This window comes from Schistocerca piceifrons, chromosome 5 (assembly GCF_021461385.2).
Source record: "Schistocerca piceifrons isolate TAMUIC-IGC-003096 chromosome 5, iqSchPice1.1, whole genome shotgun sequence".
Taxonomy (NCBI): Eukaryota; Metazoa; Arthropoda; class Insecta; order Orthoptera; family Acrididae; genus Schistocerca; species Schistocerca piceifrons.
Window position 1 is genome coordinate 573,988,728 of NC_060142.1, and position 25,134 is coordinate 574,013,861.

At 43.9% G+C, this 25,134-nt stretch overlaps 1 protein-coding gene across 1 annotated transcript in view; it reads left to right on the forward strand.

Moving 5' to 3' along the window:
* The window catches only part of LOC124798593 (centrosome-associated protein CEP250-like), a 457,139-nt gene that overhangs the window by 242,477 nt on the left and 189,528 nt on the right, over window positions 1-25,134 (forward strand). The window contains exon 3 of the mRNA XM_047262059.1: window positions 6,890-6,986. Within this exon, the coding sequence (XP_047118015.1) occupies window positions 6,890-6,986 (97 nt within the window). The remainder of the gene's footprint in view (window positions 1-6,889; window positions 6,987-25,134) is intronic.

A 25,134-nucleotide genomic window follows, 5' to 3' on the forward strand; every position in this document is an offset into this window, starting at 1 on the left:
GGAAGTGGCGGTGCGGTCCCCTACGGCACTGCGTAGGATCCTACGGTCTTGGCGTGCATCCGTGCGTCGCTGCGGTCCGGTCCCAGGTCGACGGGCACGTGCATCTTCCGCCGACCACTGGCGACAACATCGATGTACTGTGGAGACCTCACGCCCCACGTGTTGAGCAATTCGGCGGTACGTCCACCCGGCCTCCCGCATGCCCACTATACGCCCTCGCTCAAAGTCCGTCAACTGCACATACGGTTCACGTCCACGCTGTCGCGGCATGCTACCAGTGTTAAGGACTGCGATGGAGCTCCGTATGCCACGGCAAACTGGCTGACACTGACGGCGGCGGTGCACAAATGCTGCGCAGCTAGCGCCATTCGACGGCCAACACCACGGTTCCTGGTGTGTCCGCTGTGCCGTGCGTGTGATCATTGCTTGTACAGCCCTCTCGCAGTGTCCGGAGCAAGTATGGTGGGTCTGACACACCGGTGTCAATGTGTTCTTTTTTCCATTTCCAGGAGTGTATATATATATATATTTTTTTTTTTTTCAGCGTGTGGAGAGTAGAGGGTGGGGAGATAGTGTCCTATAGTTTACATATGACGCTCATAATTGTGTTTTGTTCATCTGATAGGCAGGTTAAGCTTAGAGGCCTCTTTCAATCCACAATCAGATTTGTACATACAAACTTGGTATTTTACTGTCGGATGCAACGAATCTAATGGCAAACCACGTCCAATGTCACTATGACAAGAAAACACTGCATGCCTACATAGCTTCACGCTGAAGATCACCATTTAGTGTGAAATTGGCTGATTTTGATCGCTGCTGGCTCTCTTTTATTTGACTCACCTGCGGACTGCCTCACAAGTACAGTTGCAGAAGCATTTTTATTTTGTGGACAACTCCGTCGTTATTTCCTGAAATATTCTTCCGGTGTAACTGTCTCATGAAATAAGCAGAGTAAAATCGCTGTTTCGATGTCATATCTCTTGACGGGATAAGCTGTATCAGCGTAAGTTTAATATGCGTCCAAGTAAATACTAAGAGAGTATGAATGTTTTTTTGCTAACAGAGATGCCTTGCTTTGTGTTTCTTAACAGTTTTACCTCTGAATCTAGTAGAGGCATCAGTAGGCGCATCAATGAAGGATATGTCTGAAGCGATACTGGCAGTTCTCTGTGTGACCTGTATTTCTGACGTAGGCCTTCAAAATACAGAATTCTGATATGAAGTTTATGGGCAACAGTTTCAGACTCAGTTCTCCTATCTCTGCGGTAGTGCAAGATTAGTTTTATTTTAAATTTAACAGAATTTTTAAGAAATAAGGTAAACTTTGTTTTGCATCGTGAAGATCTGTCACTTGTTACAAAGATTGTGTCGTAAACGTATCTGAAGTAGTAGTAGTAGGTTCACTATTTTTCTCGTGAATGTATAGCTTTCCCTACAAAGAAAATTATTATGTTCCACATGTGTACGTCGAACCTGTTATCCTTACTGGTATTTGATCCTCAACTGAACATCGTTTCCTAATGTTGAGATTGTTTGACCTACTATATATTCAAGTGCTTCTGACAGCCGATAATATTTGCACTAGCATTTAACTCGGACTAGAAAATGTTTTCTCATGTAAGTGTTGTAAAACAATCACGTTATATGGTTGTGACCTGTAACAGGAAGTAAATCCGCCCGAATATAGAAGGAACAAAAATTCTTCTCATCAATAAAGAACCGTCAAAGTACCTTTGCCTGTGTGTGCTCCTTTTACATACACTGCAGTTCCTTGGAAAATTCGAGTGTGCTATTTGGGACACAATTCAATCAGCGTCAATCTACTTCGCTTGCTTTGAAATTCCACTGTGCGATGCGTGCTCTTTGCTTTTCACTTTCCATATTCAGTCATCCATTTGCGATAGGTACATTCGATCAAAAATCACGTCAGTGTAATGCAATCATCAGGTTAGTGGACTCCAGTCTGACAGTTGGTTTGTAGGCCGACATGATACAATAATATTTACTGTTGTGAAATTATTTTTAGGTAAATGTCAGTCCTCATTGGTTTTTGCTTTAGTTTTCTCATCGTGCTAGAGATGGGCTTAATGACCGATACTGGTTCCACAAGACTTCAAATAAATATTCATATTACGCAGCCTCAATCGATATTGTTAAACACCGTACAGGAAACAAAACCTGATAAAAATGTCGAAGCAGAGTAGGGGACGTACAGTCGAACTGAATTTTACATATACTCGAAGGTCAGAACTACGGCCGTAAAACGGCACCAGCGACAAGCGTGTGGATGTGTATTCATTTAACCCGACTTTCCAAAATCTAATTCCTTAAAATTCCTCCCCCCCCCCCCTCCCCCTCAGTCATAGTGAATTGTTCTCGTTGTACCCTCTCCAGGTTCATGGTTGACGCTACATATTAGTCATTTATGATCATAATCATCATCAACATCATCACCATGCGGCGTATCACGAGATTAAGCGATGAAAATTGAGTTGTCACTCCTAAGAACAGATTACGCGCCGAAGTCTATATCCCATATCCCGACTTAGCGCGGCAACGGACCAAGGAAAATCTAGGCTCCCCTGTTCAGCCTATGTTTCGTGGTGCACTTATTGGTTCTGCTTTAACTAATGTTACCGCTGAAGTTGGACAAGTGTGATTGACTATTGCTATTGTTCGTGCTGATTCAGCTGTCCGTTATTTGGCAACGAGTGTGGAGAATTTTCCTCCTCTTGATGTTATCGCATACAGGACTTTTGGTTGGTTGATATGGGGAAGGGGACCAAACAGCGACGTCATCGGTCCTATCGGGTTAGGGAAGGATGGGGAAGGAAGTCGGCCGTGGCCTTTCAAAGGAACCATCCCGGCATTTGCCCGAAGCGATTGAGGGAAATCACGGAAAACCTAAACCAGGATGGCCGGACGCGGGTTCGAAACGTTGTCCTCCCGAATGCGAGTCCAGTGTGCTAACCACTGCGCCACCTCGCTCGGTACACAGGACTTTTGTGGCAACCCAGTCGTATGCCTCTACAAGAAGTGGTGGGTCTGCTAATATTTTTTTCGACAAACATGTGTCTGCATGGACCCGATGTGTGTGTAAGCTGTCGGAAATGATTCTGTATCAGTGTTTATTAGAGATCGGTGGTACTGATATGAAATTCAGCTCTGTAGGTGACATGAATGTGTATAGTGTTATTTGATCTGTAGCGTCGGCCATAAACAGCCCAAGGGACCCCAAAATTTTTCCTCAGTCCGCTGCCTCACTAACTTGTTGACTCCGGCAGGTAATGTATTCTTATGGGCGACAACTTCAACTTCCATCGCTTAATCTGGTGATACGTCATATGATGATGATGATGATGATGATGATTATAAATGAATGATCTGTAGCGTCAGCCATGAACCGGGCAAGGGTACAACAAGAACCACTCACTTCAGGGGCGCAATAGTTCAGGGGGGTAAGAGTACTTTTTAGGTTGGGGGTGGGTTAGTGGGCCCCATAGTAAGGCAGTCGACATGTGATACTGTAAGGTACAATTTTTATGATAATGAAAACTGAAAGCCAAGTATTTTAATTTGTACTACATAATGAGGAATGGTTCAAACGGCTCTGAGCACTATGGGACTTAACATCTCAGGTCATCAGTCCCCTAGAACTTAGAACTACTTAAACCTAACTAACCTAAGGACATCACACACATCCATGCCCGAGGCAGGATTCGAACCTGCGACCTTAGCGGTCGCGCGGTTCCAGACTGAAGCGCCTAGAACCGCTCGGCCACCAGCGGCCGGCCTGTATGAGTCCATAGGACTTAGTATAGGACTGAAGATGATCACTCTCCGATTGAAATCGATGTGTAATAATAATAAGAAAGCTGTTTCAAATTTATACGACCAATGCTGGAGTTTCCTTTCCTTGTAATTCTTGTATGGACCTGGTGGAAAAACTTCCTAATGGAATCTGGTCTCAAGAAACAGGTAAATAACGAACTATAAGCTAAGTCTCCGACGATGAAGAAAACATTTTAGACCGAGCGAGGTGGCGCAGTGGCTAGCGCACTGGAGTGGCATTCGGGAGGACGACGGTTCAATCCCGCGTCCAGCCATCCTGCTTTAGGTTTTCCGTGATTTCCCTAAATCGCTCCAGGCAAATGCCGGGATGGTTCGTTTGAAAGGGCACGGCCGACTTCCTTTCCCGTCCTTCCCTAATCCGATGAGACCGATGACCTCGCTGTTTGGTCTCTTCCCCCAAACAACCCAACCCAAACCTGTTGCGTGAAGGATAAAACATTTTAAATTATAAACACTTTTTTCTCAAATAGCATTTTTACTATAAATTCTCGAAATTGTTTCCTCCACCTTCACAAAGTCAATATCCTCGAAGAAGCATTTGGGTCGCTCTATCGAAAATTTCTGGTGTGTTACGAATGTAAGTCTCGGTCTCAAAAATTATTGCGACCAGCTTTTGGCGGCAGTTGACTACCGCGCAATAGTCGTAGTTATACAACGATTCATTCCCGGCCTTCGTTATATGGAAATTTTGCCCCATAACACGTCTCCTGCAATGCTCTGGCCCCAGTTTCAGTTTTCTTTCCAACACTCTATGTAAATAGCGTCCTTCATTCAGTAAATTCAAGATTAGATTAGATTAGATTAGTACTTGTTCCATAGATCATGAATACGACACTTCGTAATGATGTGGAACGTGTCAGGTTAATAAAAAGGGTCTATACAAGATATTACATTAGACAAAATATTACATGACACTCAATATTTTTAATTTTTTTGTGGTGGTTGGGAAATTACCCACTTACTATATCCAAAAATTCATCTAATGAGTAGAAAGAGTTGCCATTAAGAAATTCTTTTAATTTCCTTTTAAATACTATATGGCTATCTGTCAGACTTTTGATGCTATTAGGTAAGTGACCAAAGACTTTTTTGGCAGCATAATTTACCCCCTTCTGAGCCAAAGTTAGATTTAACCTTGAGTAGTGAAGATCATCCTTTCTCCTAGTGTTGTAGCCATGTGCACTGCTATTACTTTTGAATTCGTTCGGATTGTTAATAACAAATTTCATAAGTGAATATATATATATATATATTGTGAGGCTACAGTGAAGATTTCTAGCTCTTTAAATAAGTGTCTGCAGGATGATATTAGATGAGCTCCAGCAATTATTCTGATTACACGCTTTTGTGCAATGAACACTCTTTTACTCAATGATGAGTTACCCCAGAATATGATGCCATACGAAAGCAGAGAATGAAAATAGGCGTGGTAAGCTAATTTACTCAAATGTATATCGCCAAAATTTGCAATGACCCTAATAGCATAAGTAGCTGAACTCAAACTTTTCAGCAGATCCACAGTGTGTTTTTTCCAGTTCAACCCCTCATCGATGCATACACCTCGAAATTTTGAATATTCTACCTTAGCCGGCCTTTGTGGCCGTGCGGTTCTAAGCGCGTCAGTTTGGAACCGCGTGACCGCTACGGTCGCAGGTTCGAATCCTGCCTCGGGCATGGATGTGTGTGATGTCCTTAGGTTAGTGAGGTTTAAGTAGTTCTAAGTTCTAGGGGACTGATGACCTCAGTAGTCAAGTCCCATAGTGCTCAGAGCCATTTGAACCATTTGAATATTCTACCTTAGCTGCCGATTTCTGATCGAAGTCTATATTTATTAATGAGGTCATTCCAGTTACTGTGTGGAACTGATTATACTGTGTTTTGTCAAAGTTTAATGAGAGCCCATTTGCTGAGAACCACTTAATGATTTTCTGAAAAACATCATTTTCAATTTCACCAGTTAATTCTTCTCTGTTGCGTGTGACAGCTATACTTGTATTATCGGCAAAAAGTGCCAGCTTTGCATCTTCATGATTATAGAATGGCAAGTCATTAATATATATTAAGAACTGCAGAGGACCCAAGACCTAACCTTGCGGCACCCCATTTTGATTGTTCCCCAGTTTGAGAAATCACCAGTTTTTTTTGCATATTATGTGAACTGTTTATTTCAACTTTCTGCACTCTTCCAGTTAGATATGATTTAAACCACTTGAGCACTGTCCCATTCATACCACAGTACTTGAGCTTATCTAGAAGTATTCCATGATTTACACAATCAAAAGCCTTTGATAGATCACAAAAAATCCCAACGGGTGACTTCCGGTTACTCAGAGCATTTAATATTGAAAAACCCTCTGGAAACCAAACTGACATTTTGCTAAAACTTTATTTTTACAAAGGTGTGAAGCTACTCTACAATACATTACTTTTTCAATAATTTTGGATAAGGCAGTCAGATGAGAGGTTGGGCGGTAGTTGTTGACTTCAGACGTATCCCCCTTTTTATGCAGTGGTTTAACAATGGCATACTTCAGTCTATCTGGGAAAATACCCTGCTTCAGAGAGCTATTACATATGTGGCTAAGAATCCCACTTATTTCTTGGGAACAAGCTTTTATTATCCTGCTGGAAATGCCATCAATCCCATGTGAGCTTTTATTCTTGAGAGAGTTTATTATCATCCTAATTTCAGATGGAGAGGTGGGTGGAATTTCAATTGTATCAAATGGTGTGGGTAAGGCCTCTTCCATTAACTGCCTTGCTTCTTCTAATGAACATTTAGATCCTATTCTCTCTACAACATTTAAAAAATGATTATTCAAAATGTTTTCGACTTCCGGCTTGTTGTTTATCAAGTTTCCATTCGCTTTGATGGTGATGCTGTCATCCTGTACTCTTGGTTGTCCTGTCTGCCTTGTAATAAGTTGTTGACGCTGGTGTAGCAGCAATGAGCAGACTACTCTTGGTAGACGGCAGGATTTTTTCGTTGCAGCCGTGTGACGTGTTGCTAATTTGGTGTGTCTGGTGCCCACAGGAGCTGGAGCTGCGGATAGAGACGCAGAAGCAGACGCTGCAGGCCCGCGACGAGAGCATCAAGAAGCTGCTGGAGATGCTGCAGAACAAGGGCGTCGGTAAGTCAGCGGCGCAAACAGCCGCCGCTGCCTCCCGTCTCTCGCGGCCGGGACGTGTCTAAAACGTGCTGAAGCCGAGTACCTTCCCGCCGGGGCTGTTCCCCTACGGGCTATAACCACAAGTACAACGGCAGTTTAAATGAAACTGCTGCAAGTCGGTTTTATACTTGAAGTCAAAGCCGTTAATATTGACACGATACTGGAAGAGAAGCGTAGGCGTAAAGCACTGGATGGATTAGCCCTATTGCCATCTATAGATGAAGGGTTCCGAAAACGCCCTTGGTAGTAGGCTGCGAATGTCTGTGTCAGTATTGCTGACAGATAAGCAGGTAAATTGTTTGGCTTCTTCCAGAGTGGGGAAAGCTCGTGAAAACTGCGCACGTAGAGCTTGGGCTGACTGTTGGTTCATGCGTCGCTTGACAGTGAAGCATCACTACAACCTCCACCATCATGTTCATTTTATTATACAGGTTGCTCTGACACAGTCTGAAAAGTTTGTAAGAGCGTTGCAGGGTAGGCTGTGCTGAGGAATAGTTGTCAAGAAAAAATTCGATACGACGCGCCGTTTCCGAGTTAATTAGCTCTGAAGTTAGCCAAACAGGCCCACCAGATACAGTAGGTGTCAGATGTTCTCATAGCATAGATGATAGCGCACGAGACTGCTCAGCCTTTGGCTCGGGTTCGATCCTTACTACCGCCCCATGTCCAATTTCTGTATCGCTCTTTCGTTCAGTTTTAGGAAACCAAACGAAGAACTTGTTTAGCGAAACCGTCTATGGCGGGCCACTTGGACCTGTGCCCTCAACGGCGTGATTGGTTAACTACAATGCTAATTCCACCAGCTGCGACAACTCGCGAATATGAACAGTGATCCAATACTGTCAATTTTTTTTTTATTCCAGTGTTTGATCACAATATAAATTCCTTTGAGGATGACCGGTTTCAATCAGTATGGCCATCTTAAGACCCGTTCTACACCATGTCCTAATGTGATAGAGCGGTAATGATAGCGTCAAACCATAAATACACTCAGCATAGCATCGTCACCTAGATCTAAAATATGGTGTAAAATAGGCCACAACGTCCGCAAAGTCATATTAAAATTTTGTTCTTAACAATTTATTTCTCAGCACAACCTACCCTGCAACCCTCTTACAAGCGTTTCAGACTGTTTCTGACTACCCTGTATAATAAGATAATGTACAACGAACACATCGGAAAGAAAATAGTAGAAATGAGTACTGAAGCCACAGAACCAGTGTTTGAGTTTTAGTATTTGCGGCAGCCGAAGGAAAACGATGGATGGACAGCAAAAACAATAAACGTTAGAATGAAAATGGCCGCGAGTGCTGTTAGTAAGCTATTATGGTTTTCAAAATTTAGCTCTTGATGTGTCTGAAACAAAAAATATATAATCAGTTTGTGCTACCGATTTTGACTTGTGGCAGTGAGACATGGACGTTTAAAGCGAAAACCGTTCAAAATTAAGCTTGCGCAACGAGCAGTAGAGAGATGCAAGTTGGGAATCAACCAGGAGAAACGGGGAAACTCAACCAGGAGAAACGGGGAAACGAAATGGAATGCACCACGTAATTGCGACTGTACTGAATGTGGAATGGCGTAAGTGGGACATGTAGCCGCCGGATAGGTGGTAAATGGACTAATAAAATTTTTTCTGGATTCCTAGAGACAAGAAATAACCCAGAATGGGAGTTGGATAGGTGATATAAAAAAATCATGCAGGAGAAACATGGATGGCATGTAGCTGAAAACCATAATGCTTGGAGAAGTCTGGAGAAATGCTTTGTTCGCCAGTGATTGTGAAAAGGCTGCTAATGGTGATGATGATGACGACGATTGTGGTGGTGATGGTGGTGGTGGTGCTGCTGGTGCTGGTGGTGGTGATCCGCCTTATGGGATGCAACATTTCACTGCAGGGTTATGTCGCGAATTAATATTTAAACTCGCTTATTCTTAGTTAAATATTCAGAAAATATGACGAGTTTCTGTGAGTTTAATGAGGTAATCACCCAGTAAAAAAATACATGACACAAAATTAAAAGCAACTCCGCCACTGGGACCAGAGGACAACGGCATCCCGACCGCCCGCCGTGTCATACTCTGTCATGCATTCGGATGCGGTATGGGGTGTCATGGGTCAGCATCCCGATTTCCGGCCGTTGGTCAGCCTTGGAATCGCGACGTGTCGTTCAAGTAGCGCCTCAGTTGGCTTCACTTGGCCGTGTGCACTTCATTCCAGTCCTTCTATCAAGAAAAAATCCCTGTTCGTTCAATTAAAAACGGTGTCAGCTTTACTACACAAGCTACAGCTTTCGTTGGCAAGTAACGACACATACTACGCCCAATTAAAGATTACTCTCGAGCTGTACTTCTTCTGTAGTACAAAGCCGCAACAAGAGGAATGATCTCGTTGAATAGCGGCTGTGTGCATCAACTTCCATACTAAATTTTGCAAGTGACAAGGCGGCTCTGGAAAGTAATTATAACGTTATAATAAATTATCTGAAAGGCAATACATTAATGTTACTATCACAGGAACTGTAGTAAATTTCAATAGAGATGCTATTTAAGGTCTCTGCATAACCGGCTTCATTACGTTTTATTCATTACCTGTGCGTGACCGCAAATAAAATCTCCATAGTCTTCTATATTCATCAAAAAAGCATTGTTAGTGTATTGTTCATTATAAGTGTCTTACTTTCAGACCCTCTGCTTCCGTTGCAGGCGCCCACAAGTCACTTGGCGACATACTACTTGGTAGTCTCGAATGTTTAAGGTATTTCAATATGTAGTTAGAATTTTACGTACTCCCTCCATTCGTTTGTCCAAAAGACCAATCTGAAGGATTATCCTGTAGCCATCTAAGAGACTGTGTTAAAATGGACATTCCAGAAAGATCTTCAAACAGTTTTTAAGCAGATACTAGACTCTCTCATCCGGACAGAGAAAACCGGATTCATCGGGTGGATCTTCTTTGGATGTTAACTGGATGCAGGAAAAGTTGTAGAAAGGTTCACAGATCTTCCGCAAAATTAATTTGAGAGAATACATTACGGTATAGTTGCAAACAAATTCATTTTACTCGAGAGCTTATTCATACCGGTTAGTTACAATTAAAGTGTAGCAACTTACGAAGGTCCGGTGTTGGCTCTAATTGTCATATGACAGCGAAACGTGGTAGATATGCTAATGCCATAATGCGGAACCGATTTACGCTGGGAAAAAAAATTAGTTCTAGTTTTGGCATCCCGGTGCAGATATGGCGCTGAACACTGTTTGCATGACTGTATGAATCCGCTATGTCATTTGACAAGTCACAACGTGAGTGAACAGCATGGCTATTGAGAAGAGAAACCGTGGGCTGTTTGTGAAACTGTTTTACATGAGCGGCAGCAATGATAGTGCTACATTGAAAGAGTATTGCCGACTAAAAGGTCTGAGGAGAGGCCCGTTATCATAAAATTGTTTAAAAGAGATGATAATGAAATTAGGAAACGCGGATGAACTTGGTGCGGCACGTGGAAGACGAAGGCTTCCTATCCCCGTGGAAGTTACTGACGAGCTTGCCCCTGGTAGTGGTAGTGCTCGTCCAGTGTCACGAGAATTATCCGTCACGTGGTCAACAGTACGGAAAGTACTGTGGTCTGTTTTGTGGCCTATTTTACACTGGTATCCGTACGAGGATCAGATGGTGCAGGAACGCAGCAACGTTCTGAATTCGCTCTTCGGTTTCTGGCACGGTCCATGACGTGGCCGGGCAATCCTCTATGGAGTGACAGGGCACATTTTAGACTACAGTGTGCGGTGAATACATAGAACTGCCGCATTTGGGGTAACGTTACACCGCGTGTTGTGCACGAAGAGCCATGGCACCTGCCTTGTGTGACTGTGTGGAGTGGATTCACAAGCACCCTTATTCTCGGACTGTCCTTTTTTTTAACAGAATACACCCAGAGAGCCTGCCAGGTGTACCGTGACTTTTGCACGTTGTCGAGACCTCTTGTACGGCATATGATTCCTGTTATGAAAGAGGGCAACCGTGTGGGAATTATTGTTTTCATGCAAGATGGGTCAACTCCTCATGTCGCTCGCCGTATGGAGATCTGCTTAATGCAACCTTAAACGAACGTGTAATCTTCAGACGTTTACCAGCATCATGGCCTACAAGGTCACCTGATCTGAATTCATGTGATTTTTGGCTCTGGAGATATCTAAAAGAATACATTTACCAGGGACTCGTTCGGTCCCTGCCTGAGCTGAAGGCCAGTATACAGGAACACGTTGCTCCGATTTCAGCGGAACTGCTGCGAGCACTGTTAATCACGTCGTTTTCCGGCTGCAGCGTCTTGTGGACCTCTTCGATGCTCAAATTGAACAAAATGTTTAATCAGCACAGTTAATGATAAAATCAACATTATGCTTATCTCATTTGTTTGACCTTTTCAGCATGCTACCCGTTCCTAATGCGCTACATTTGGAAACATTTCTATACATCTCTCTTGTACTATCCGTTCCTAATGCCCTACATACGGAAACATTTCTATATGTCGCTCTTGCATTCACAGCGCCAGAATTGCACCTGGTGGCCCAAATTGGAACTAATTTTTTAAGCGTAAGTCGTTTCCACATTAGCATATATACCAAGTTTCGCTGCCATACGATAATTTCAGCTCACACTGGACCTCTGTGAGTAGCTGCACTTTAATTATAATAACCCAGTAATTGTGGAGTAAAAAGTCCACAAAAATAGGTACAACTGTTCTTCAATTAAGTCTTTCTCCAGGGTAGAAAGACACAAATAATTTACTTGCTGCAGGCCTTGACTTGCTTACGCTTGTATCTTCTCATAGCATATCCCATGTTTACATCTCACAGCCCATCGGTGACTGACCCAAGAGATGCAATTTAGAGGATAATGTGTGGAGGGTAATAGAGAATATGTAAATATACCACTGATCTTATTACAAAGTTAGACCCAGGGGTTTTAGCGACGAACTTGAGTTTGAAACAAAACTGATAGGGAAGTATCAGATATAACAATAGATTTGTGAACTCTGGAAGGAAACGGTTATTACACAGCTGCATAACGCAAGTTTTCTGAAGTCTCTACCTTGACTCTATACTCATCCTACATTTTTCCATTGTAGTTGTGAAAAAATATTTCGCCCATTCATCATTGCTAATTAAGGCAGTAAACCATCTTCGGAAGTAATTTTTTCAGATTAAAATTCCTTGCAGAATTTGTGTATTAAACCAGGATAGATACAATTTCATGTATGCAGCACTTGTCCCGTCTTGTCTCGTCAGAACTAAGTTTTGATGCGTACACAGTCTTTATCGTGAGGCTCACTGCACTCATCGGTCGTTCTATCGGTTCACAACTATCCTTCAGTTTGAAGTATCTCTGAATATCTGCTGCACTCGGAAGCTTAAATGCACAGGCTGTAACGAAAATACACCGACAAACATGGATTTTAGGGGGTGTCTTGAGCAACAATGGAGGGTAGGAAACCACCTCTGGAAATGTGATCTGGCGACGCTACAGAGCGTCCACGTTGCAGGGGAAAACTCCTGCCGCTAAGACAGCGCTTGGGCAGCAAGCGGGTGAGCCGTGAGGCTGACACCCTGGCTGCCAATGGGCTTGTTGGCACTACAGTGTTGTTGCGTCAAGTGTTCGCGCGTCAGACGCCGCTTAACGTTCCGAATACTGCACGTCCACGGCGAGGAGTTCGGCCCGCGGTACATGAGCATTGCAGCCGAAGGATGGCCTGATGGCAGGCGACTTACGCTGCAACTTGGCCTCTGCCTCGTGATGACTGGGTGTTGTGTGATGTCCTTAGGTTACTTAGGTTTAAGTAGTTCTAAGTTCTAGGGGACTGATGACCATAGATGTTAAGTCCCGTAGTGCTCAGAGCCATTTGAAACATTTTTTTGCAACTTGGACGCCCTTTAGCGTCGCTGCGTGACATTTCCGGGAAAGTGGTTCCCCCCATCCATTGTTCCTCAAGACATCCTCTACAGCCCCTCCAAGTTTGTTGGTATGCAAGACGAGTCAAATAAAGGACTTCACAACTTTCGAATGATAACAGAAATTTATTGAGGTAACTTACAGAATTGGTAGATGTGTCATTTTGTAGCAAACGACCTCAAGTTTCATATAAAAGTATCAAGTGCCATTTTGGTTCGATGTGACTACCATTTGTAATTGCGGCAAACATCCTACCAGTAATCAATTCTTCTTCCACTCATTGCAGCAAATCGAGCGTAACTTGTGCAGTGGCAGCGTAGTGTCGATTTTTCAGGTCGGCTAAATGGTTTGGTAGGAGAGGAACATACAGCGATTGGCCCTTCACGGCCAATTCACGGACATGGGAAGAATTATCGAGGAAACACCGAACTTCTGTGAGGAAATTGTGTGGTGCATCGTCTTGCCAAACAGTCTTTTGTGGAATGCCGGTCCCGCGAGGCGCATATCGCATTGATTTTTGAGGACTGTGGGCAAAGTTCTCCCTAACCTTGTTGTATATAAACATCAAAAAGCGGTCGACCTGGTGATTTATCATGTCAAAGTGAACAACCCGTGTCAATAAAATTCTTCTGCCAAGAGTAAATTGTAAACCTGCTTGGGGATTCTTTAGCGTATTCGGTGCGAAATTCACGCCGATCAGTTGTTGCAGAGTTTTTTTTTATTTTTTTTATTCACGAAACCAAAACATGCAGAGAGCACACTCTGCCCCACTGAAAGTAGCCATTTTATTGTGCATTACGCTTCCGCTCCTGGTGGCAGAATGATGTACTGATGCACTACGTGAATCAAACTTGAGGTTGTTTGCTACAAAATGACAGACGTACCGATTCTATAAGTTATCTCAGTAAATTTCTAATAATTCCAAAGTTGTAAAGTCCTTTTTGACTCACTCTGTACTTTTGTTACACCCTACAGATCCAAATTTATGGAGCTCCGTTCGTGTTATTTTGGTACTGACGGGATTCGTGGGTGTGAGATTCAGTTATGCATTGACGTTTGCAGCTGTCGTCCTCTTATTTTTCGTCACAATCCTCTCCAGTAACCGTCAGTCACGATCACTCAACACACAGCTTCGTCCGCGTTGTGGTTTAGCAGATGATGTTTTTCCGCCTTCCCTATATGCGATATAAATCTTCAATACAGTGCCTCTTGAAAAATCAAACACTTCAGCTACCTTGGTTAAGGAAGCACTCCCCAAACGAGCACCAACAATTTGCCCACGCCTGTATTTACTTAGCTGCAATACAATGCGCTCCCATCAACACAGAACTCTGTTCTGACCACGACTTAACACTTGCAATTTACTGAGGTCATTGCACAGGTTCCGTTCGTGATCAAATAAAACAGCGCCACCTGCAGGCTTGGATGGCATCTGGATTTATATTCAAGCATATTTTTCTCACAGTGTTTCCGTATTTTTGTCGAAGACCTGTATGTAAATTACGGGCATGCATATCTCACAATCTCACTAAAACAGAAAAAAACGCTACTTGGATTACAAACGAAATTTTGCTGTATAATTCGTACAGCCAGGATGCTTTGGGGCAAGTTTACAACTGCTGCGCCGCCGCCAATAAGAGGAAGTATGGGTCTAGCAACAAAACAAATATTATTGTCTCTTCACTTGCTTTCTGTTCCTTCGTTAATCTGACCGCTTACATACCCAGGTTTCTCATGCGTGTGGGATGCTTTTGGTTCGCTATTTCATTGTAAGGGTGCGTCTGAATTATGCTACAGAAATTTGAAGACAAACTTCTGTACAGGGTTCGTCAACAAATGAAACGGCGCTATACCCCGGCTATGAGACACACAGATCAAAATGATTATTCGACCACATTGATATAGATTTTTCGCAGTTTTCTTTTCGGCTCAGGGAAAGGCAGCATACTTGTGAGTGTCCGCTCTGGTGTCTTCCTCGTTTTCTCTAAATTTCACAATCGAAAAAACAGTTGCTCATCATCGTGGAAATGATTTTTTCTCCTTTACGTTGCAGTTCTTAAATAAGCCGTATAACCGCTTCCTCACGGTTTAAAGCTCTCTGGTATTGTTTATAAATCGCCAAAGGACGCTGCCATCTGTAATCACTCTACCAACAATATATTGTTTTTGTGGAATGTAATCAGTCACCTCACGAGTGGAAATTCTCTTCCGATACTTCCTGATAGTGCTTTTAGAACAGAAGTTTATCTTCTAGGTAACATGAAATTCAAATTTTCTCAATCCATTGTGGAACAGACGAAAATTTCGTCCAACAATTAGAGCATGAATAGAGTACATACGTATCAGTGAACTGGGATTCGTTCCGAATTTTCATGTTATTTCCTTGGATAAATTTTGCCAGCAGCATAAAAGCCAACGAGTGTTGCAGAAATACTTTCATACACCAAACTCAATATCTGAATCAAAGAGTTTCGTAACTACTGAGATATGGCACGCTCTGTAACCTGTGCTTGTAAATACACACTTATATTCGTTCTGAATGTGCAGCTACTTGCCATCTCAGATTAAAACGAACTTTCACTCCCTATATAATATGAGTCCCATTGCATTACATAAGTGCTTCATATTCTTACGTCTTTTATGCATTTATACAGTACATCAGCAATACAGTAATATTCTCATCTGTCAGTACGATTGGAAATTTGTGGTAGGTTCCTATGGGACCAAACTGCTGAGGCCATCGATCCCTAGGCTTACACACTACTGAATTTAACTTAAACTAACTTACGCTAAGGACAACACCCACACCCATGCCCGAGGGAGGATTCGAACCACCGTGAGCCGCGCGGACTGTGGCAACTCACCTTACGCCGAACGGCTATCCCGCGCGGCCCAGTACGATTGTTTTATAGTCCTCGTGTCAGAAGTACATACACAAACCAAGAACAGTACAAGAAAGAACAAGAACAATACAACACAATTAATATATAAAGATAAAATTATCTGCAAACAAATACCAAAAGGAATATAAGTATGTTCATTAAAATTAAATAGTTAATACTGGGCAACAGAAAATGCACTAGCTGGAGCTGTGTCCAGATCTTCTTCAGCAGTGCAGGTCACTGGGCACAAACTGCATTATGTCAGGGTCTGTAAGTGGCTCAACACTGCTGTCACACAAAATCTACCCCATTACATAGCCCCTTTTGCGCAAGACGGGTCTACATCAAGTGAGACCTCGGGCAGATGAGCAAGTGATTTCTTCTCTTCCGTCCAGCCTGGGAGCAACCATCCTATAAAACACTGGCTCGTGGAATAACACTCCTATAATCTTGTTTATGTAGAAGGCCATACTAACACCTATGGTGATTTCAGAAAACTCCTCGCTGACCTGAGTCTTGGCAGTGTCACCTAGTATCCAAAGAGGAATACGAGTTGCAGATGTCGTGTCTTTCCAGCCTCCAGACTGCTACTTATCATTCAGAGCTTCCTTCGTGGCTTCCTTCGTCCAGCTGTACCTATACAAAAGAGCGACACGTGCCCACGAGCTAACTCGGACCCACAGGCTGATTCATGTCCACAAGCTGACTTGTTCAAATGGTTCAAATGGCTCTGAGCACTATGGGACTCAACTGCTGAGGTCATTAGTCCCCTAGAACTTAGAACTAGTTAAACCTAACCAACCTAACGACATCACAAACATCCATGCCCGAGGCAGGATTCGAACCTGCGACCGTAGCGGTCTTGCGGTTCCAGACTGCAGCGCCTTTAACCGCACGGCCACTTCGGCCGGCAGCTGGCTTGTATTACATGCAGTTCATATGTGTGCACTAACCTTAAGGAAGTGTCGGGCGTGTTTCAGTCATCTCTATAATCATTTTCTCTCCTCTTCGCCTCATAAGTTGACAGCCGGCCAAAGTGGCTGAGCGGTTCTAGGCGCTACAGTCAGGAACCGTGCGACCGCTGCAGTCGCAGGTTCGAATCCTGCCTCGGGCATGGATGTGTGTGATAGTTAGGTTTAAGTAGTTCTAAGTCTATGGGACTGATGACCTCAGATGTTAAGTCCCATAGTGCTCAGAGCCATTTTTTCATAAGTTGACATATTTACAGCATTTTAGTGTGCTAATATGCTCTACTAATGATAGTCTCGAGTTATTTATCAGAATTGTTTTCTACACGTTCTTACTATCACATTTGACTGATTAGGGGGTTGAAGGCCCGGCTGTCCTCATGCTATGCCCTCTTTTCAATTTCTGGAGTCACTCATGCCACCTTAAGCGACAGATGGTGCCACACAGCTAGAGTCTGTTGTTGCGAGAAACGCCGTTAGGCTGTGCTAATTGAGCTCTGCTTTCAAGCTCTTGATAGAGCTTTGCACGTTGTATTAAACCGTGCATAAACAAAATAAATGCATGTACTGAGTGCCAGTGCCCGTGCATTTGAAGCTGATATTTCTGCAAGACAGTAAGATTCTCCACAGGTTTGTGTCGAAGACAGCCTGTGAGGATGTGACGTATTCCACTTGTGCTGCACTCAGAATTCTAGAGAGTTAGAGTTGCTAATATATTTGGCAAGCATGTTCTCCCTAGGAGTAATAGGGCTAATGGAAAAATTATTACTTTGGTTGCACTCCACAAGTTCAGTCTTCCGAACCGCATTGTTTCATGCACCCACTTGCTGTTTGTTTGACGCATTTTTTTTTATTAAACCGATCCATGTTGACCCATAGTTGTTTGGCAACTGGACAGGATGTCTTATCAGGTGATGTTCAGGCACTTTGTGACATCGTTGTTATTCTAATGGAATGCACACATGTGTATCCTTGAATGGTTTGGCTTAAGCTAGTTGTTCTTCTAGTAATTTTTTACGAAGTGTAGGGCTTTTGACAGCTTTTGTCAGTGAATTCGAAATTGCTTCTCCACCTGCTCTTTTGACTGTGGATGTCTACAAATAATCTTCTGTTGCCAAGAATGTTACTGATAGCATGAGTGAAATTAAGATCTTTCATGATATTGCAGATATTTCTGAGTAGGAGATAAGGGTTAATGACATCGTACGCAGCTGTGAGTTCTATTAACACTGTTTTCCTAATTGCTAACTTTTCACACCTCTCTTCTCTTTATGATGAGTCGATTTTATATCTGTAATGATCTGTGAACGGAGCTTGTGAGGTTAGAAGTGTAACAGACCTCATCAGCCTCTGTGGTATCAATTCTTACATTTTGTTAGTTCCAGCTAATGGCTCAAGCAGGTATGATTCCATAAAATTTTATACAGTTATTATTAAATATAAAAGTATGTGTGTTCTCCAGTATCCTAGCCCACCTCACAACATAATACTAGCCCAAGGCGTCAAGCCTTTCCATCTTATGACACTCTCCTTTGGCCCTCTTGTCGACTCACTGTTTCGATTTCATCTTAACACAAAGTAGATTAACGTAAAATGTGTTTAGGTTAGCCTCATGTTAGTATAAAAGTAAATTCCACAATTTGTCAGTAGTAAATCAGAAATCAGTCACTGTTCTAGGCAAATAGAATTCTGTGTTGAGTTTAGTAATTTTTCGCAAAATGCTTTAGCTCTATTTTCTCAGAAAAACACACACGTGTTTTCCCTATAATTGTTGGATGAAAAAGCTACAATGTAATCCTTGAGAATAAAGTTCAAAGCTTTAACTGTGAAATATGACGTACATAAAGAGGGACATAAAGATATCATGCCAAAGTTGTATGAAAATTGTCGATCAGTAAGCCCTTCTGCAAGGGAAATCTCTCACATTTTGCTGATAATGATGATATTACGGAGGTCAGGGGTGGTGACATCAGTTGTGGCGGGGTACTCTGGAATAGTGACTGGATGCGTGACAGTCGGCCGATAAATCGTCACAAAAACAGCATCTTTAAAAAAAATCATTTACTGTTTATTAACTACAACATTTGTGACAATACTCAGAGAAGTCAGTTCCCCCCCGGACGTTACACGGCGAACGAGGAGGTAGAGCCATCAGCAGGCGATATGACAGCTGCAGCAGCATTGTGAAGCTGACAGGTGATGAGAGCAGCAATTATTCAAGGACGCTGACTGTGGCAGCGGACGGCGGCTCGCAGTACAGACTAGCTACTGCAGGGCAGCACAGGACGGGGCGTGCAGAGGCGAGCAGAATCACGCTGTGAACCCAACATGGATGAGGTGGCTAATGGCAGCAGCAGTGCCTGCCCACCCGAGCAGAGGCAGGCATCAAGGAGTTTGCCCACATGGGGTATGGAGGCTGAATGTCCCCAGGCTCTGGCAGCTGCTGAGGTAGGCCCACAGGCGGTCATCAGTTGGAGGGCTCCAAGTGCACAGCACTGACAAGGGGAGGCCGCCAATTGTGAAATTCAGATTCGATTCACACTGCGCATAATAAAAGCTCATGGCCAGAGGTGTAATGTGGCAAAGCACCAAGATGAACTTCTCAGCCGTTGTCGAGAAAATCGACAGTTAAAATAAACCGTTGCTGTGAAATACTCCCTACGATTAATAATTTTCTACAGCGTCATGGCACAACGGTAAGCGCTCGGGTTCGTAATCCGAAGGTCGCCGGATCGACTCTCGCGCCATGCAACCTTTTTTTTTCTTGGTATTTGTTTTTTGTAATTCAAATCTGTGTACACACACACACACACACACACACACACACACACACACACACACACATATATATATATATATATATATATATATATATATATATATATATATATATATATATATATAATTCCCGGCAATCAGTTGCAACAATTATGCATATAATAAGTTGTTGAAAGTCGTTTGTCGTGGAAAAACTGGCGACTTCGAACATCATTATGTTTTCCGCAAACAAAGTTGTATTTCACAAATGTTATTAATTGTCTTCATAATGTTAACCACGTATAGTTAACGGAAGACGTAGAAACGATATTCCGAAACGAATACGTATAGCGTAAGTCATTGGTTCGAATTAGAATAGAAACCCCACGAACACAAATTTGCTGTGGCAGGTATGAAATATAAACTCCGTTACTCGCTCGTTACACTTGAAGGACAGATGTTGAATGGGCCGAAACGAGCCGCCGCATAACAGCGTAGTTGCCTGCTAACTTTGAAAGAAGGTAGATGCGGTAACTAGCGCAACTTATAACATCGTCGAAAATCAGTGCGGACGTGAGAGAGCTTTAGTACACCTTGTTAAACAAACGAAAAAATGGAGGCGGTACAATTGGAGAGCGATCCGCCTTCACCAACATGCATAAGCAATTCAGTAATAGTATATATATATATATACACTCCTGGAAATTGAAATAAGAACACCGTGAATTCACTGTCCCAGGAAGGGGAAACTTTATTGACACATTCCTGGGGTCAGATACATCACATGATCACACTGACAGAACCACAGGCACATAGACACAGGCAACAGAGCGTGCACAATGTCGGCACTAGTACAGTGTATATCCACCTTTCGCAGCAATGCAGGCTGCTATTCTCCCATGGAGACGATCGTAGAGATGCTGGATGTAGTCCTGTGGAACGGCTTGCCATGCCATTTCCACCTGGCGGCTCAGTTGGACCAGCGTTCGTGCTGGACGTGCAGACCGCGTGAGACGACGCTTCATCCAGTCCCAAACATGCTCAATGGGGGACAGATCCGGAGATCTTGCTGGCCAGGGTAGTTGACTTACACCTTCTAGAGCACGTTGGGTGGCACGGGATACATGCGGACGTGCATTGTCCTGTTGGAACAGCAAGTTCCCTTGCCGGTCTAGGAATGGTAGAACGATGGGTTCGATGACGGTTTGGATGTACCGTGCACTATTCAGTGTCCCCTCGACGATCACCAGTGGTGTACGGCCAGTGTAGGAGACCGCTCCCCACACTATGATGCCGGGTGTTGGCCCTGTGTGCCTCGGTCGTATGCAGTCCTGATTGTGGCGCTCACCTGCACGGCGCCAAACACGCATACGACCATCATTGGCACCAAGGCAGAAGCGACTCTCATCGCTGAAGACGACACGTCTCCATTCGTCCCTCCATTCGCGCCTGTCGCGACACCACTGGAGGCGGGCTGCACGATGTTGGGGCGTGAGCGGAAGACGGCCTAACGGTGTGCGGGACCGTAGCCCAGCTTCATGGAGACGGTTGCGAATGGTCCTCGCCGATACCCCAGGAGCAACAGTGTCCCTAATTTGCTGGGAAGTGGCGGTGCGGTCCCCTACGGCACTGCGTGGGATCCTACGGTCTTGGCGTGCATCCGTGCGTCGCTGCGGTCCGGTCCCAGGTCGACGGGCACGTGCACCTTCCGCCGACCACTGGCGACAACATCGATGTACTGTGGAGACCTCACGCCCCACGTGTTGAGCAATTCGGCGGTACGTCCACCCGACCTCCCGCATGCCCACTATACGCCCTCGCTCAAAGTCCGTCAACTGCACATACGGTTCACGTCCACGCTGTCGCGGCATGCTACCAGTGTTAAAGACTGCGATGGAGCTCCGTATGCCACGGTAAACTGGCTGACACTGACGGCGGCGGTGCGCAAATGCTGCGCAGCTAGCGCCATTCGACGGCCAACACCGCGGTTCCTGGTGTGTCCGCTGTGCCGTGCGTGTGATCATTGCTTGTACAGATTAGATTAGATTAGATTTACTTTCATTCCAATTGATCCGTAGTGAGGAGGCCCTCTCGCAGTGTCCGGAGCAAGTATGGTGGGTCTGACACACCGGTGTCAATGTGTTCTTATTTCCATTTCCAGGAGTATATATATATATATATATATATAGGCGACCTTCGGATTACGAACCCGAGCGCGCACCGCTGCGCCACGACGCTGTAGAAAATTATTAATCGTAGAGAGTATTTCACGACAACGGTTTCTTTTAACTGTCGATTTTCTCGACAACGGCTGGGATGTGCATCTTGGTGCTTTGCCACATTACACCTCTGGCCATGAGCTTTTATTATGCGCAGTATGAATCGAATCTGAATTTCACAATTGGCGGCCTCCCCTTGTGAGCTAAGTGCGAGCAGCAGGGTGACAGCTAGCAGTGAACGAGGTCAGAGATGGAGAGTGGTTGATCCTTGTTGACCTTTAAACTTGCTGATTGTCGTAGATCAGTCTCCCCCCCCCCCTCTCCAGACCTGATAGCTAGTAGACTGCCATACCTATGACTATAAACAAGGAGTATTTACATGGTCTTGGCCCATCTTTGTTTCTCTAAAGCATCGGTTTCAATCACATAAGCACTAAAAGTCTCATGGCTCGCACGTGATGCAATAAGTTCAGCTATGAAACAGCAGTTCTGCTTTTCCTTTGCATTAACAATGTCACTATTCTGGTTTCTCTGCAATTATAGGATATCTGATAACTGCCCAGCACCTCCCGGCAGTACTTGCCATATCAGCGAGTAGCCCCTGATGCGGCTTCATATGTTGTTGATGTTGTTGTTGTGGTCCTCAGTCCTCAGACTGGTTTGATACAGCTCTCCATGCTACTCTATCCTGTGCAAGCTTCTTCATCTCCCAGTACCTACTGCAGCCTACATCCTTCTGAATCTGCTTAGTGTATACATCTCTTGGTCTCCCTCTACGATTTTTATCCTTCACGCTGCCCTCCAATACTAAATTGGTGATCCCTTGATGCCTCAGAACATGTCCTACCAACCGATCCCTTCTTCTAGTCAAGTTGTGCCACAAACTCCTCTTCTCCCCAATTCTATTCAATACCTCCTCATTAGTTATGTGATCTACCCATCTAATCCTCAGCATTCTTCTGTAGCACCACATTTCGAAAGCTTCTATTCTCTTCTTGTCCAAACTATTTATCGTCCATGTTTCACTTCCATACATGGCTACACTCCATACGAATACTTTCGGAAATGACTTCCTGACACTTAAATCAATACTGGATGTTAACAAATTTCTCTTCTTCAGAAACGCTTTCCTTGCCATTGCCAGCCTACATTTTATATCCTCTCTACTTCGACCATCATCAGTTATTTTGCTCCCCAAATAGCAAAACTCGTTTACTACTTTAAGTGTCTCATTTCCTAATCTAATTCCCTCAGCATCACCCGACTTAATTCGACTACATTCCATTATCCTCGTTTTGGTTTTGTTGATGTTTATCTTATATCCTCCTTTCAAGACACTGTCCATTCCGTTCAGCTGCTCGTCCAAGTCAGCTTCATATGGACAGCTCAATCTGACGCACTTCCACGGCCTCTTTCATTAGCCGTGGGCGCCTCAATTATACTCAGCTGTGGCCAGTAAATTATTTGCGGTGCAACACGCCTCCCTCCTTCAACAAATCCAGACCTCTGGATCCAGCTTATGGAAAGTCTGCAGTTGACAATTATACACTCCTAGGCAAAAAAAGATGCACTGTGAAGGAACAATTTCAGAAAAATCGGATGATTTATTCAAGAGAGAAAGCTTGATTTATTCAAGAGAAAAAGCTTCACAACTGAGCAAGTCAATAATATATTGGTCCAACTCTGACCCTTATGCAATCAGTTGTTGTTATGGGACACAACACAAATGAAGACTAGTTTGTATATTCCGTTTATTGGTAGAATGCAACACCAGACAGTACAATGTACAATCATGGAACTGCTCAGGAGCGATACAAGGTCAGAAGTTTAACAATGTCCAAATCTTGAGGGCTGCATTATCAGCAATAGTTTTCAGCATGACATTGACTGAATGCAGGAGGCTCACGTCGGCATAAATATAGATAAGTGTAGATGTACTGATGTTGGTGACGCCAGTTTTCAGTCGGCGCACTCAGCCGGTGTTGCTGACTCGCGTTGGAGGCCGACAGTGGCGCCTCTGGTGTCGATCCTTGCATCTGCAGCTAGTGAGTGAGCCTTAGCTCAGTGCATCGAGTGCCGTGTGATGTGTCGGCGCAGTGTGCGGATCTGCAGCGAGGGGGACGGCAAAAGACAGTGATAATTGTGGGTTCACCACAGTTATTCACCTTGGCGTTGATTGACAGAGATGTCAAATGTCTTCCTGAGGGCATCGTGCCAAATTATGTCTGATTTGCGCGTTAGATCCAAGCTTTCTCATGTGGGGAGGAATCAGTCGACCTTCCTGGCCAAGGTATGATGTGGCAAGCACGAGGACAAGAAGTAGAAACTCTTGCCGCAAGTGGGCGGGCATTATTTTGCTTAAATGTAAGCCGAGAATAGCTACCTTGGAGGGCAACAAAATGTGGCGTAGAATATTGTTGAAGTACTGCTGTTCTGTAAGGGCGCTGAGGATGGTCACCAAAGCCGCTCTGTTATGAAAGGAAATGGCACTCCAAACCATCACTCCTGGTTATTGGGCCATATGGCGGGTGACAGCCAGGTTGGTAGTGCACCACTGTCCGAGGCTTCTCCATCACGTCTTCGCTGGTCATTAGGGTTCAGTTCGAACCCTGACTGTCACCCTCCATACGTCCTGACGACCAGAGGTGATGGTGTGGCATTCTATTTCTTTTCATAGCTGGGACCCTTTGGTTGTCATGTGCGGCACTTCTACAGCACAGTGCTGTGTCGGCGATATTATATGAGCCGATTTGTTGCTCTTCATGGCAAGCCATCCTGGGCTGACATTTCAGCAAGATAATGCCCGCTTGCACAAAAGTCAATATCAAACTGAATAACTTCTTTGCATAAGGTCCAGAGATGGACCAACACGTTATTGACTTGCTCAGTTTGTGAAGCTCTTACTCTTGAATAAATTGTTCAGTATTTCTGAAACTGTAATCATTTGTTTGTATACATATAACACATCTACCGATTTCCGTCCCATTCGGACAATTCCTTTGTGGTGCAATTTTTTAAAGAGTGTATAAAGTACTGTCATTTTCCTAGTTAGCTGTTTTACACTAGTTGAAGTGTAAACCGCAATATTTATTGGCTGTTTCTTAAACATTGTTCTGCATCATCATTTACAAACTAGTACAATTAATGTACCAAATTATCTTTCCCTCTCTAATTCCTCAGCAATCAGTCAACACTTTCGCTCAATTCTTTTTCTTATAATATTTTCCTTGTTTATCAGGCCGCTTCTTACCTAATTCTTACTTAACTAATCATGGCTTGGCACAGGTAACCCAATCTACTTCTCCCATTTCCACATAACATCACCGTATTGAA